The sequence below is a fragment of the Enhydra lutris genome, unplaced genomic scaffold (genome assembly GCF_002288905.1).
Source record: "Enhydra lutris kenyoni isolate GAN:26980312 unplaced genomic scaffold, ASM228890v2 scaffoldscaffold27, whole genome shotgun sequence".
Classification (NCBI taxonomy): Eukaryota; Metazoa; Chordata; class Mammalia; order Carnivora; family Mustelidae; genus Enhydra; species Enhydra lutris.
The window spans coordinates 13,565,130-13,578,565 of NW_019154111.1; the positions used below are offsets into that span (position 1 = coordinate 13,565,130).

At 56.2% G+C, this 13,436-nt stretch overlaps 2 protein-coding genes across 2 annotated transcripts; both read right to left on the reverse strand.

The window, feature by feature from the left end:
• Positions 1–5,993: 5,993 nt before the first annotated feature.
• On the reverse strand, positions 5,994–8,157 carry LOC111151862. Its single transcript, XM_022510089.1, has 2 exons — positions 7,734–8,157; positions 5,994–6,103 (listed from the first exon to the last, which is right to left on the reverse strand). Exons 1-2 carry the CDS (start codon positions 8,155–8,157, stop codon positions 5,994–5,996), a joined length of 534 nt encoding a protein of 177 aa, XP_022365797.1.
• A 560-nt stretch (positions 8,158–8,717) lies between these two features.
• Positions 8,718–11,253, reverse strand: LOC111152026 (ATPase H+ transporting V1 subunit F). Its single transcript, XM_022510299.1, has 2 exons — positions 10,970–11,253; positions 8,718–9,185 (listed from the first exon to the last, which is right to left on the reverse strand). Exons 1-2 carry the CDS (start codon positions 11,125–11,127, stop codon positions 8,984–8,986), a joined length of 360 nt encoding a protein of 119 aa, XP_022366007.1. The 5' UTR covers positions 11,128–11,253; the 3' UTR covers positions 8,718–8,983.
• Positions 11,254–13,436: the final 2,183 nt, after the last annotated feature.

Below are 13,436 nucleotides of genomic sequence, written 5' to 3' on the forward strand. Positions count from 1 at the left end.
GCATAGGCCTCGCCCCGCCCTGCCGCCCCTTACAGCCAAGAACCCCAGGTCAGAGGCAGGCCGAGGCTCCCTGAGACTTGGCTGGGGTCCAGGCCCCGGCTCACATGTCAGGTCCCCTGCATTACTGAGCTTGGGAGCCTTTGTCTCCTCCTCTTTCCCTGTCCTCCCCTCTCCCAGCTCCTGCAGCAGAGGAGAGGAAAGGAGGGAGGGAGGGGACATCTGCTCTGGTGCCCCCTCCCCATGGAGCAGACAGCCGCACCTGGGGGGCCATGGCTCCCTTGCAGCCACAGGCAGGCCTTAGCCCTGTACCAGCACCTCTTTGGACGCCCTGCGGCCCTGGGCCAGCTCCAGGCCGCCCTGCAGCAGGTGAGGGAGGTGGGGCATGGCCTCTGAAGGGCAAGGCGGAGGCCTGACTCCATCTCGTCCCCCCCAGGTGCAAGAGAGTCGGGCCTGTCGCTCAGGACTGGAGCTTCCCACTGTGTTGCTGGAGATGGAGTGGAGCCGGAGGGCCCGGGAGCAGGTAGGGGGCTGGCCAAGGGGCGTGGCAGAGGGCAGAGTGGGCACCCCTTCCTACCCTGGCACCCCATCTTTTTGCAGCTCCTGTGGGACTTGGAGCTGCTGACTGGGGCAGGGCTGAGCCTCTTCTGGCCCCCCTGGGCCCAGTTCTGTGGTCTGAGGGGCCAGGCCCGGTATGTGCGGAGCCAGCACAGCAAGCCCCATGGTGGGACAGGCGGGGGTCCTGAGCGGTGGGCCAGCAGGGTGAGCAGGGGCCTGGCTGGAGGCAAGAGGGGGCGGTCAGTGTGACATTAGGGTGATGGTGGTCGTGAAGGAGGTGGGAGAAGTAGGGGCTTCAGACACAGATGGGCCTGGGTTCTGTCTCTGTACCCATGCTCCCTGGGGAATGTAAGCCTCTGTTCCTTCAGCTACGAAATGGGGAAGATAATCGATCTCCCTCGGAGGGAGCCCCAGTGAACTCATCCACATGAAGGTTTTGCACGTTGCCTGGTGCCCAGGACCTGCTCATTACTTACAGCCTGATGTTACTGTTGCACAATTAATGACCATCTTGATCAAATCAGTGGTGTGATGACATCTCGAAGGCTTTAGACATGGCTGCAGCATGGGAGGAAAGCAATCCTGGCTTGGCTGAGGGCAGAGGCCCAGAGGCCCGGGGTCTCAGTCACCAATGGTCAGAGGCTCTTGGGGCAGGTTGGCAGCCCCCTCTGAGAGCTGAGGCATCCTCAGCTGTAGCGAGCGGGGGTGTTAGCGGGCGACCGCTAAGGGAGGGCCCAGCCAGCATTGTTGGCCAGAACGGAAGTCTCATCTGAAGGCTCGAATGGGTGGGAGTGACCTATTTCCTCACGAGGAGGGGAAGAGAGCAGGGTCATACATAGGCACGGACACCGGGAGGAGGGCTGATCGTGGGCCATCTTCAAGGCTGCCCACCACACAGGGGATGAGCCCCTGTGGACTGGGGCACCCTCCAACTTTCCAGACTTCCAGGCTATGCCCACTGCCTCAGGCTGGGGACTCTCTGAGCCAGACCGACCAGCTTCCAGACAGGTGAGTCTTTCTCCCAGGAAACTCTGTCCAGTTTGTATTGCCACACAAAAGGGCCAAACACTGGACCCTTTTTCCTATCTCTTTCCACAGTCCTGCCCAGCACTTCTTCCTTATGCCCAACATTCCTCTTGGGGTTCTCACTCAGTTGTACCCGTAGGGTTACCCCACAGCCCCTGGAAAGGGTGACCCCCGAGTTCCAGCTCCTGGGACCCAGGGGTGGGTACAGAGCTGGGAGAGACCACCCTGGACTGGGCTCAGGCATTGGGGTGGGGAGACAGACAGGCTGCCTCCCCTTTCCAGAGCCTGTGGGCTACAAGGGTGATTCTGAGGCAGCCTCTGACCCCTGCAGGGGGCAGGCAGTAGACCCATCATGGGCCCTGGATCTGGGCGAAGCTAGGAGTGACAGAGACCCCCGGTGGGAGAGACCTCCCATGCCTGCAGAGCCTACACCGGGTATGCTGACTCCCTGGCTGGTGGCCAGACAAGATGGGGAGGAGGTGGGAAGTCCTCATCCTAAGTGCCCCGATTCCAGTCCCCTTCTCAGTCATTCTTCATCTCATACTTCTTATTGGGTGCCAAGGAGCACCCGGGGACAAGAAGTAGGTTTTATTTTATGTCCCAGTTCTACCTGTTCAGTACCAGCTGTCTCAGGCACTGGGTCCAGGATTCTGAAGCTAAACTGGGGCTCCGGGGAGAGAGTGCTGGCAATGACTGTGTGCAGTGGCCCAGGGAGGAGGGGATGGAACAGCAGCACATGTCACCTGTTTGCCACCCCTTCCCCCTCCCCGCTGGGCACTGGGAACATACAGAGCATGTTGGCCTCATTGGCCTCATTATTTGGTCCCTGTCACTGCGGGGCTCACAGCTTAATGAGGGTATATCCATAAATAAGCAATTAGAATCCCATGGGATAGATGCTGTGAACCCTGGGCCTATTAATTTGAATGAAACAGACTCTCAAATTTTTGGTTAAATAAACCTAGTTGAGCCATAAGCCTCTCATTGTCGCATCATGCACGTGAGAGAAAAAGCGAAGAGCCAATGCTTGTTTTTCTGATCAACAGAGATTTTTCCAAGGCAAAGATCTCTTGGGAATACAGAAGCATCAGTTACAACTTTATAACCAGAGAAATAAGTTATTGAGTAAGACAACAGATTAGAACTGTGAGGGGACAGGGGTTGGGGTTATGTTCCCTGTTCACGGCAATCGTTTCTAAAGGCTTGGGAGTCTTATCAGACTCCTTTGTTTGAAAGACATTTTCACAAAGAACATACCCATTTGGTTACTGTTGTGAATATTCACACATCCACACTGCATAGATGAAATATTCTTGTGAACATTCTCCATTTAGGATCTTAAGAAATCAAGTTCTTTTAACAGTTTTAGGGATGCAGAATGACTCTCCTTCCTTCACAGCTGCACGGGAGCAGAGACGTTTCCTATCTTTATTTTTAGAGTTCTTTTGTTAATTATGAAACTTGCAGTTTTTAGGGCAGGCTTCAGCCTAAAATTTCATTTCTCGAGTTTCTTTTGATTTTCCTGTCAGCAACCAAGAAAGACCTAAAGAGGATTTTTCTTAATAAGAGCAAAGTAAGGTGCATACGGTGGGTTTCTCGATGGGCCTAGATGGGCCCACCAGGAGGAAGTGGGGTGCCCTTATAAGGCACTGACAAGCCTGGCCAACAGACCCTCCCCCCACCCCACCCCCACCCCTGGGCATCCCGTGGAGGTTTTGAGGACAAGGGTGCGCAGGTTCCGCTCACGTTCCTCTGAGGTGCTCTGCCTTGGCTGGGAGGATGAGGAAGGTGTGGTGGGCTGTTGGCAGGCCCGTCCAACAAGCCGGCACATGGCAGGGAGTTTGAAGAAAGGTGGACCAATGAGCTGCAACAGCACTGAAGTTCAAACATCAGTCGTCAGGGCATCCCCTTCCCCTTATGTGCTGGGGACTCCCTAGGCTTCTTGGTTCCAGTTCAGGTGGAATGTGTGTGAGGGGCTGGGACATGACCAGAGGGTTCCTGACATTGGTCTTTCTCCCTCAGGTGGTTTACAAGAGCCGAACCCCACCACGAGCAGTAGCTTTGGGGACCCAGGAAGCTCTGAGTTCAAGGTGAGAGTCAAAATGTTCTGGGCAAAGGCCCTCTCAGATTGGGGATAGCAGGGATGGGGTCTGCCTTGAAGGAGGCTATTGGGGGGAGGTGATGCCACCTCCTGTAGGCTGGTAGAAGAAGGGGCCCTCCCTGAAGCACCGTTTACACTACATACAGTAGGCTTAATGAGTTCAGGAATCAGGCAAGGGCTGTAATGGAAATGAGGTCCACTGGGACAGCCTCTGAAGTCTCCAGGGTCACTTGGGGAAAGTGGCCCTGGCATGGGGATTCCCTCACAAGCCTGGGTCCAAATGCTCTTCCTTCCCAGGACCCGGCCCAGAGAGGAGAGAAAAGACAAGCCCGACCTACAACCCAAAGGCCATCCACAAGCCTATGGGGGAGGAAGCTCTTGTCTCCAAGACCCTCAGGCCTGCCCTCCCAGGGCCTCTCAGAACCCCAAGATCCCCCTGAGGGGCTGGACTGGAGCCTGGGCCAGGAGAGGGCAGAACTTCAGAAACTGCTGAGGATTGAGATTCCTCAGAGGCAGAGAGAGCAGAAAGAGCGTCCCAGGGGTCGGACAGGGGAGGCCCCCAGGGGGGAGGGCAAGGAAGTTCTGAATGAGAGAGAGAAGATACACCAGGGTCAGAGTGGGGAGGCTACTCAGGCTCTGAGGGAGGAAGCCTCCCTGTATCCCGGGGGAAAGGCTCCCCAGAGTGAGAGGAGAGAGTGTCTTCAAGGTCAAAGACGCAACAGCCCTGAGTGCCAGAGAGAAGAGGTCCTGCAGGAGCCGCAGAAGGAGACTCAGGGTCGGGAAGTGAAGACCTTTGGGGCTTCCCCAGGCCGAATCTCACAAGCCTGGGGTATGGCCGAGGGAGAGGCGCCCACACTGCCCCCGGAGGAAGGCGGCTCCCTGGGAATTTCTAGGGATTTCTGCAGGTCCCCGGGAGAACAGAAGCCTCAGCCTGTGGGGAGAGAGAGCCCTGGCTCCGGGGAAAAGACCACCCAGCTGACGCAGGACCAAACTGACGGCCCAAAGCCGGCCGCAGGAGACCCCAGGGCCGCCCAGGAGGGAGCGCGGCCTCCCCTTCCACCGCCGAGGCTCCCAGGCCCAGGGGCCGAGGCGCTAGCGGCCCCAGGTATCGGGGGCTCGGGCGCGGCGGAGCACCCCGGGCCGGTGCGTGACCCACATGAGTTTCAGGACCTGGAAGGAAGCCCGGGCGCGGCGGAGCAGGTGCCCGGCGGTTCTGCTAGGCTCCTGGGCACCGTCGGGGAGCTGAGGGGTGGCGCGGAAGCCCCCGGGGCCTCGAAAGCCGCGTGGCTCAGGCTCCCGGGCCGGGAGAAGGTGTCGGCGGCCGTGAGCGCGGCGCACAAGGAGACCGCCCTGCAGCGGCTGCTGGAGCTGCACGGCGCGGCCAGGCGCCGGCAGCGACAGGCCCGCGAGCAGCAGCGGCTCTGGGTGCGTATCGCGCCGCGCCGGGCCAGCCTGGGGCACGAGGGGCATGAGGAACACGAGGGGCGGCCGCGTGGCCGCTGACAGCCGCCTCCCGCAGGTCTTGGAACGCCTCCGGCTCGCCTGGAACCGCCACTGCCGGGTGCACCCTCTGGGGCCCCCACCCAGCCCCGCCCAGCTCCCGCCACAGGCAAGACTCCCGGGAGAAGACGGCGGGGCCCCGGCGATCCTGCCCGGGCGGGGGTGGGTGAGGGCGCCTCCCGGGTCCCCTCCATCTCGCACCGGCACCGATGCGGACCTACGGCGGGAGGGGTGCGTCTGCCGGGTGCTGCCTCCTGCTGGCTCCCTCGGGCCCGCGGGGCGGGCGCCCGGGGACTCAGCGCTCGGCCCCGACGCAGGAGGACGAGGTGGGGCAGCGACGGGCCTTGCGGGAGCAGCTGCAGCGAGGGCTCCAGGAGAGGACCTGGCGGCTGCGGGCCATAGGGGCCAGGTGAGGGGGAGGCCGGGGACGCTGATGGGGCGGGGGTTGTTCCCTTTTTCTGGCCTCTGGGATGACAGGTCGCTCTCACCCAGGAACACCCAGAGCTTCCAGCAGCTACTGTGGCCTCCTGGCGCTGAGGAGCCCTTGCCTGGAGAGGAGCGCCCACCCTTCCCAGCCCCCTTGAGTCGTTGCTGAATCCTCAAATGGTTGATGAAAGAGATGGGGTTTAAGGAAAAAGCAAGCCAGCAAACTGCAGGCCAGCAAAGGCAGAACAGAGGTGGTTCCAAGAAAGGCCCAGAACTTTGCCTCAGGGCCTGGGAGGCCAGACACACGGACACACACAGCAGCTTCGGCCCCACCAGGAGGCATGTTATTTCTTCTTCCCTCGCTAAGTCCACTGCCTGGCCACCGTCAGAGAGCCAGGTCCTGAGGGTCAAGCAGCGAGAAGGCCCCATTCTTTCGGAAGAACGATTCAATGCGGCACATCTTACAGGAGACCAGTTCTTGCTTCAGTGGGGGGCCTGCGAAAAGATGTCGGAGGCCAGGAATGGGGCCTGGGGAAGGGAACTTGCGGAGCGTGGGAGCCCTGCCTACGGAGTCCTAGGAATCTGCCTGTATTGTATCCACTTTGGAAGTGTGAAGGAATAAAAGGTACTGTTGAGGAACACTGGCTGTGGGCAAACAGGGAACCAGCTGGGGGTCCAGACCAGCAGGAATGGTCGAACTGGCCAGTCTGCCACGTGCCATCGTTTGCCCCACCTCAGGCTCCTCCACAGAGCAGGTGGCAGGACACCCAGCACTGCTGGTCATGGGGACAAAGCTAGACGGCTCTGTGAGAGTGTTTCCTTCTAACTCCTGCTCTCCTGGGACATGCTTCCTGCTTTTGGGAAAATTCCTCTTTTCCCCTTCCCCTTTAGGACCCTAAGGAAAGTGGGGGAAATTTTTAGGCAAAACATCAGCTGTGTTTATCCCCAGCCATCCACCTTTTTCGCCCAGGCACTCAAGCACGCGGGTGGGCCGGGGGGCGACAAAGACGACACACATGGACACACACGGAAGGCGACCCATGACTGAGCAGCCTCACTTGCAACTCAGGAGCACATAGAGCAAAGGACACGGCCTCACCCAGCAGTCCTGCCACGCTTGCGGGCATGTTCCCTTTCCTGTGCCATTTAACTCTGCATCTCCAGCTACACCACTGCCTCCCCCCTCTCCTCCAGGTGGACCACCTTGACTCTCAGCCTCACAGAGAAAGCAGACTCGGTCCAGATGGACAGCCTTCCCACCAACATCATCTCCCTAACCCTCTATGTGCCCCTGTCTCTCATGTCACATTCCAGCTCCTGGAGTTCCCCGGGTAAGCCCACCCAACCTCAGGCTTTAAATAGCACCTACATCCTGCTGACACCCAAACTTGCATCTTCGGCTCTGACCTCCTTCCAGAGGGGGGACCACCGTACACAGCCGCCTCGTTGGCCCTTCCAGCGCGGCCAGGGCCCACCTGTCTTCACACACCCTCCAGCCCTGCTCCTCCCCATCTTCTTTGTCCAGGCGCTTGGGCCCAACACCCGGGCTTTGCCATGGCCTCCTTTCCCCTTCTGTCATTCAGTCCGTCAGCAGGCTTCATGACTCCTCCTCCAAAACATAGCCTGAATGTCCCTCGGCTCTACTGCTAATCACCCTCGCCCAAGCCATTGTCCTCTCCTGCCAGGGTGACCCAACAGATGCAGACCTCAGCTGCTAGAGTTGACTCTTTCCCAGGAAAGGCCGTTACTTACAGAATAGTTAGTACCCTACCAGTACCATTCACAGGCTTAAAACACTGTGGCTTCATCTCCCACTTGGATAAAATCCAACTTCCTCCTTTGTGTCACTTAACTTCTGTTAGGTCCCCAGAGAGGCCTGTCTGGACAATCCAGCTTAAAGCCTCACCCATCCCTTGCCATCTCCCCCATCAGTCCCTAGTCTCATCGTGGAACTGGTCCTTCTCTAATGGGTCCTTTGTCTTATGTTCACGGCCTGCCCCCCCCCCCCCAAAATGGACACCCCCCAACCACGTCTCGCGTGCCTAGTGCTGACAGCATGGCCTGGCTCTCAGGGCAGGGGCTCCGTGTTCACAAGGGGAATGATTTTGGAGAGGTTGGGGCTCACCCAGCTGCCAGCCATACGTGAAGCTGGTGGTGATGGGGAAGAAGTAGCGCATCTCTGGCATGTCCAGTTTTCGGGTGTTGAGGTAGCGATAGCGCCCCTGGAAGTCGTGGGAGATGCCTTCATACAGCAGAGCCTGGGTGGCGGGCGGGACCGGGTACATTTCTGACTGAATAGTAGGGGTCTCCAGCGCAGGGCTGGGGGCCTTGGTTGGCACCGCTTTGGGGGCCGGTGGAGGTGGAAGTGGGGCTTTGGGGTGCAGGGTGGGCAGTTTGAGGGGTAGGCGCGCTGCAGCCTTAGCCTTCTGCTTGGCCTTCACCATTGTCCCATACTTGCGGTGCCATTCACAGCGCAACATCTTCTCCCGCAGATATTCCTCCTTCCAAAAGTTCTGCCGCAGCGTATCCATGTTGAGCTGCCGTGACATGGTAGCAGGGGAAGGAGCGGTACCCGGCTGCCTGTCCCCGAGGGGTGAGCAATAGCAAGCATAGTCATTCTGACAGCAGGGGCCGCCACAGGCAGTCACCCGGCAACCAGGCCTCACCTCACACAGGGCCAGGGTTCTACTCGCCCTGCCTGGAGCAGACCTCGCACGCCTCACTCCAGAGGCAACCTCAGGCCAGGGCCCGTCGGCTAAGACCCTTGATCTCCAAGCCTCTTGCAGGACCCAGGCTCAGTCTAATGCCACAGGCTTCTGGGTTTCCCGTGTTTCTGCTTCCATCTGTTGGGGTCAGGTCCTTTCCTAGCCCAAGAGAGACTGAAGTCGGGGAGCCAAGGGCCTGGGCACAAGCCTTCTCCCATTCCTCCCCACCAGAGCAGGTCACTGTTGATTCAAAAGACCTATCCTTGAGTTATGACCTCCTGACACAATCTTCCTGGTCCAACTTTGCTATGCCTGTATCTTTGGCCAAACCCTTCCCAGCCCTGCCAATCTAATCCCCCCAAGGGCCTCATCCCATGCATGTCTTTTGCAGCACCCAGCCTTAGTTTGGAGAGAACCAAGAACATTACTTTTTTAATTTAACATCAACAATGACACTGTGTAACAGCACAGGGAAGAGGTAGTGGAGAGAAAACACTCAAGGCTTCCTGTTCCCTAACCAGGCTTGACTTTAATGGCAGAGCCCCAGCAACCTGGAAGCCCCTCACTTAGCCTCTTAGTGGAATGGGAAGGGGCAGGGGGCTGGGGCTCACAACTTAGAGAAGGGCTGACAGCAAGCCTGGGGAGAAGCTGCCTGGCTGTGGGGAAGGCCCTAGCGCAGGTCCTCGGCTGTGAACATGCCCCTGGCCCTGCGCAGGATGGAGTCCTTGGCGGCATCGTAGGGGTGCTCCTTGGACGGGATCTCCAGAACAGCGGGAATGGAGCGCTGGTGGGCGTCGAGCGCATGCCGCACCATCTCTGCGATGTACTGGTTGATGAGGATAATGCCAATGTCATCCCGGTTTAGAAACTGTCTGTTGAGAGAGAGGAGAGGGGATTCCAGGCAGTCCACTGGGAGGTGGTGAGGCTGGGCTGTAGAGGGGAATGGGCTTGACCCAGAAACCGCAGAGTTCAAGGGCAAAGGTTGCTAGCTAAACTCTCTCCATTCTAACCAGGATCAACTTCATTAAAAAATCTAAGGGCCCTGGCTGTCAGGGTTGGCTTCTACCTCCCCTGCTTGGAAGGCTTCCACGTGAACTGGTGCTGAAGATTAGGGCACATGCTGGCATATTCTGTATGCTACGAGGGTAAGAATATGCATGTCTGTCCCTCTATATGTACATGAAAAAAAAGCAGAAAAAGGTAAATAAGCAATTAAGTGTTTACAGGGGTAGAGAAAGGAGGTAATGAAGTGGAAAAAGACGGGGTGGGATGGGAATAAGACTTTTCAATGTGTATACCTTTTAAATATTAATTTGCAAACCACATGAATACTTTAACTTTTCAAAGGAAAACAATTTTTTTTAAGGAGGCTGATGAGACCACTAAAGGCCGTAAGGTCTATGCTGATGAGGCTGGCCGACGGATGAGAGGGGAAGTTTGGTGTGAGCCAAGAATACAGACAAAAGGAGGAAAATCATACTTTCCCCAGAGAGAGAGTCTAGACTGGCATCTCCCTTCCTTGTGATCACCCATACATTAGTTAATTAAAATATTAAAAACTAATTTTACTGAGTGCTTGCTCTGTGCCAGGCACTACAGCTGGTTAGACCTGATGATCTCTGGGTCCCTTTGGATAGAAGCATGGAAAGTTCTTGGAGTAAAATCTGTCCTTCTCCCATGGTAACTTGGGTCACTTTGCCAGAATGCTTAGAGATCAGGCCAGTTGAGGGCCTTTCATACCCCAGGCAGCAGGAACCAGTTTGAGCCTGCATCTCAGGGCTGAATGTGTAGGGAAAAACAGATGAATGTGGTTTGTCCCTGAGACTTGGCAACAGGGGCCTTAAAGAAGGGGTGAGAAAGCATAGGGGGCTGGCATTCTCAATTCAAGTCTCACTTCCTGGTTTAGGGGGCATGCCTGCATTCACACTATGAAACTATTACTCTTGTCCCAGGGCAAGAAATGAGAACTTCAAATGCAAGATCTTAGCAGAAAGTAGGACACTGTCCTAGTATCTGCTTGCTGTGCTCAGGACAATGGGAAATTCTAAGAGTGAGGGAACTGTACAAGCAAAGCGTGGACTTGGCTTAAGAGAGTTGGGACTGGGTTCAAACCCCTCTCCCTCTCTTCCAAATGGTACGTACTTTAGTAGGTAACCTCCCTGAGCTTTAGTTTTCCCACTTGTAAAGGAGAACGATAACCCCTACCTTACAGGATTGTTGTTAGCCTCTAAGGGACGTGAAAATACAAGAAACCCCGACCCCGACCCCACTGCCTAGGTGTTCCCGATGAGTGCATGGTTCCTTTAGAGGCCAATCCGCAAGAGCCGAGTGCTAGCATGGCTGGGGGCGAACGTGGGCGGAGCTGAGACCGGACCCTGGGGCGGCGCCCGTCACGAGCTCTGTTCCCCTTCTTTCCTGACACAGTCATGTGAGGATGAGGACTTGACATAGCCCGGGTTCCCCCAAGCCCCAAAAGGGAACTTGGAACACAGAGGCCTCCTCCGGAAGGGCTGCCGGACCACCTTCCTTGACCCTCGGCGTCGGGGTCTGGAAGCCCAGCGCAGCCCGGCCGCCGGGTCCCCGAGTCGCCCCCGCCTACTCTCCGCGCTCCCACCCAAGGCAAAGGGTCCCATTCAGGCCTCGCGGGCTACCGTACCGGAAAGTGTCTTCGATCTCATTGATGGTTGTATCCTTCTCCACCACCAGGAAATTAGGCTGGCGGTTCTTGTTAAGCTCCCCTATGCCACCCAGCAGGAAGCCAGTCACCGTGTCCTCGTCTCCGATCACCGCGATTAGCTTCCCCCTACCCGCCATTCTCGCAGGCAGGTCCGCGACGGCCGGGAGTCACGGATGCCCCACCTCCGCAGTGCGCCGCCTTTTCGACCGCACCTCCACCCCTAAGACATGCGCAGTTCACCACTCCGCCTCCCGGGACATGCGCATCAATAGTAAAACGGTCTCAATCTGAATACGCCTGCGCCATAAAGAGAGGCCCGAACCTGGGGACTACGATTCCCAGAAGTGCGCGCGGCAACACGGTCTCACGCAAGCGCATTCCGTCGCTGATTCAATAAACCTGTTGAGCCTCCTGCTGAGACAAATCTAGAGCCCGAAAGAGAAGGTGAGGTTTCTGTTCTCCAGGGTAATGTCCAGCTCTGTATCTTGTATGTAAGTATTTAACTATGGCACAGAGTTAACAGCTAGTACATATTTGTTTAGTGGATAAAAGATTGAACAAGTTAATCGTGACTCTGACTAGTGAGGTAGGGATTCAAGTGAACAGGCAATTACAAAGCAGTGTGTTAATTGCTAAAATGTGAGCAGGACCTGGAAGCATCCACTAAAGGGGTAACTAGCCCACTGGGCTGAGGGTGTGCTCAAAGAAGATGGCCAGAAGGATTCAGGAGATAGAAATAAGAACAAGAGGGCATCCTAGGCAAGAGGAACAGCATATGCAAAGGCTTAGTGACTAGAGGGCATAAGTGCCCTCAAGCAAAGGTAAAGAATCAGGAAGTTATCCTGAGGACAAAGTATCCTGAAGTCGCTGGAAAATGATGTCGTGAGATGTATGTTTTAAAGATAGTGCTGTCACGGTGCTGTGTGCAGAGGCAAGACTGGAAGGATACCATTGCAGTAAGAGATAATGGTGGTCTGAACTCCGGTTGTGATAGTGAGAATGGGGAGGAGGAGATGGAGTCAAGAGCTATTTAGAGCAGAATGGACAAAACTGGTTTTCAGATTGAATGTGTTTGGGGATTGAAGCAGAGACCCAAGTGACTCCCAGGCTTCTGGCCATTGCAACTAGATGGATAGCAGTAACATCCCTGAGAGAGTGAGCTCTGTGAGATACAGACTGAAAGGGAAAGGGCCACTCTTTCCTCCTCCATTTTAGCCAACAGGCGTCCTGGTGTTAAGCGTGTGGTTTGTGAGTTTAGACTGCTTGAGACACCCAGATGGTCTCAGCTGGTGGTTATTTGTATGATAGGCTTGGGGCTTGGGCACACCTGGTTTGAATCTTGGCCTCGCTACTTAGAAGTATGATTTTGGATTTATCACCCAAATTTCTCAAGGCCTCAAGTTCTTCAGATAGTAGTATGTTCACCCCCTTGATAAGGCTGTTAGGGTTAAGTGACTAGAGCCCATAAGTGCTCAGCACCCAGGGCCATGCTTTGGTTGGGGAAGAGCAGCTGGGCTGGATGTCTATAAACAGGTGGGAAGCAGGTGATGCTGAGCAGCGGGCCAATTGGCCATTCAGGAAAGCGCTCACACCTGGGGTGAGTGGGGTGAGAGGGTAGAGAATGAGGAGGGGTGTGTGTAGAAGCACCTGTTTTAGTGCCTGGCACAGAATTGGTCCACAGTGGTCACAGGTGGTTGGTACTTAAGAGAATGGATCCTGCCTTCAGGGGTTTTATCAGGTAAAGAGCTGGGCACACTTACCATACACTCACTCATTCAACCAGCATTTATCACATATGGCCACGAGGAGGCTGAGGACACAAGCTTGATAAAATATGATCTCATTCCTCAAGGAGCTCCCTGCAAGATGGGGAGGCAAACCCAAGAGAGGCCCTGGAGGGTCTTATGGGAGCAGGATTCAGAGCAAGGAGGTAGGGAAGGGAAGAAGAAACTTTAAAAAGAGCCCAGAGGCAGATAGGCTACTGAGTAAAGAGGTGAGGAAGGTGTTGTTCCCTGACCCACCACTATGTACTGAATGTCCAGGGGCAGGTCTAGAGTTGGGGGGTCAATTGTGTGAAATGCCTCTTTGTCCTGCTCTGGCTACTGAATTACTCATTTATTCATGTGTTACACCTGTCTGTATTAGACCTTCCAGAGTCAGGGAGCTCTGGCTGGGGGAGGGGTGTGTAAATAAGAAGTCACAGATCAGTGTAGTGATGCAGAGATGTGTCCTGGGGCAGTTTGTGGGGGGCAGATCCAGGAGGGACAGAGAGGGAGCCGGGAAGATGCAGAGGGTGGAGAGGCAGGGGTGTTCCCAGGCACAGACCCAAACTGCAGCATGGCTACCCAGGAAGCTAGAAGCTGTAAAGTGGGGTTGGAGTAGAGGGTGTGGTGTGGAGTGGGCGCGCTGACTCAGGACTTCTTGCGTGAACTGGTGGGGGAAGCTG

Excerpts from the sequence above, each read along its gene's own strand:
- LOC111151862 (XM_022510089.1), bottom strand. The coding sequence starts at position 8,157 with ATGTCACGGCAGCTCAACATGGATACGCTGCGGCAGAACTTTTGGAAG. Across the intron at positions 6,104-7,733 it reads CACGTATGGCTGGCAGCTGG|GCCCCCCACTGAAGCAAGAA; the intron begins GTGAGCCCCAAC and ends ATCTTTTCGCAG.
- LOC111152026 (XM_022510299.1), bottom strand. The coding sequence starts at position 11,127 with ATGGCGGGTAGGGGGAAGCTAATCGCGGTGATCGGAGACGAGGACACG. Across the intron at positions 9,186-10,969 it reads GAGATCGAAGACACTTTCCG|ACAGTTTCTAAACCGGGATG; the intron begins GTACGGTAGCCC and ends CTCTCTCAACAG.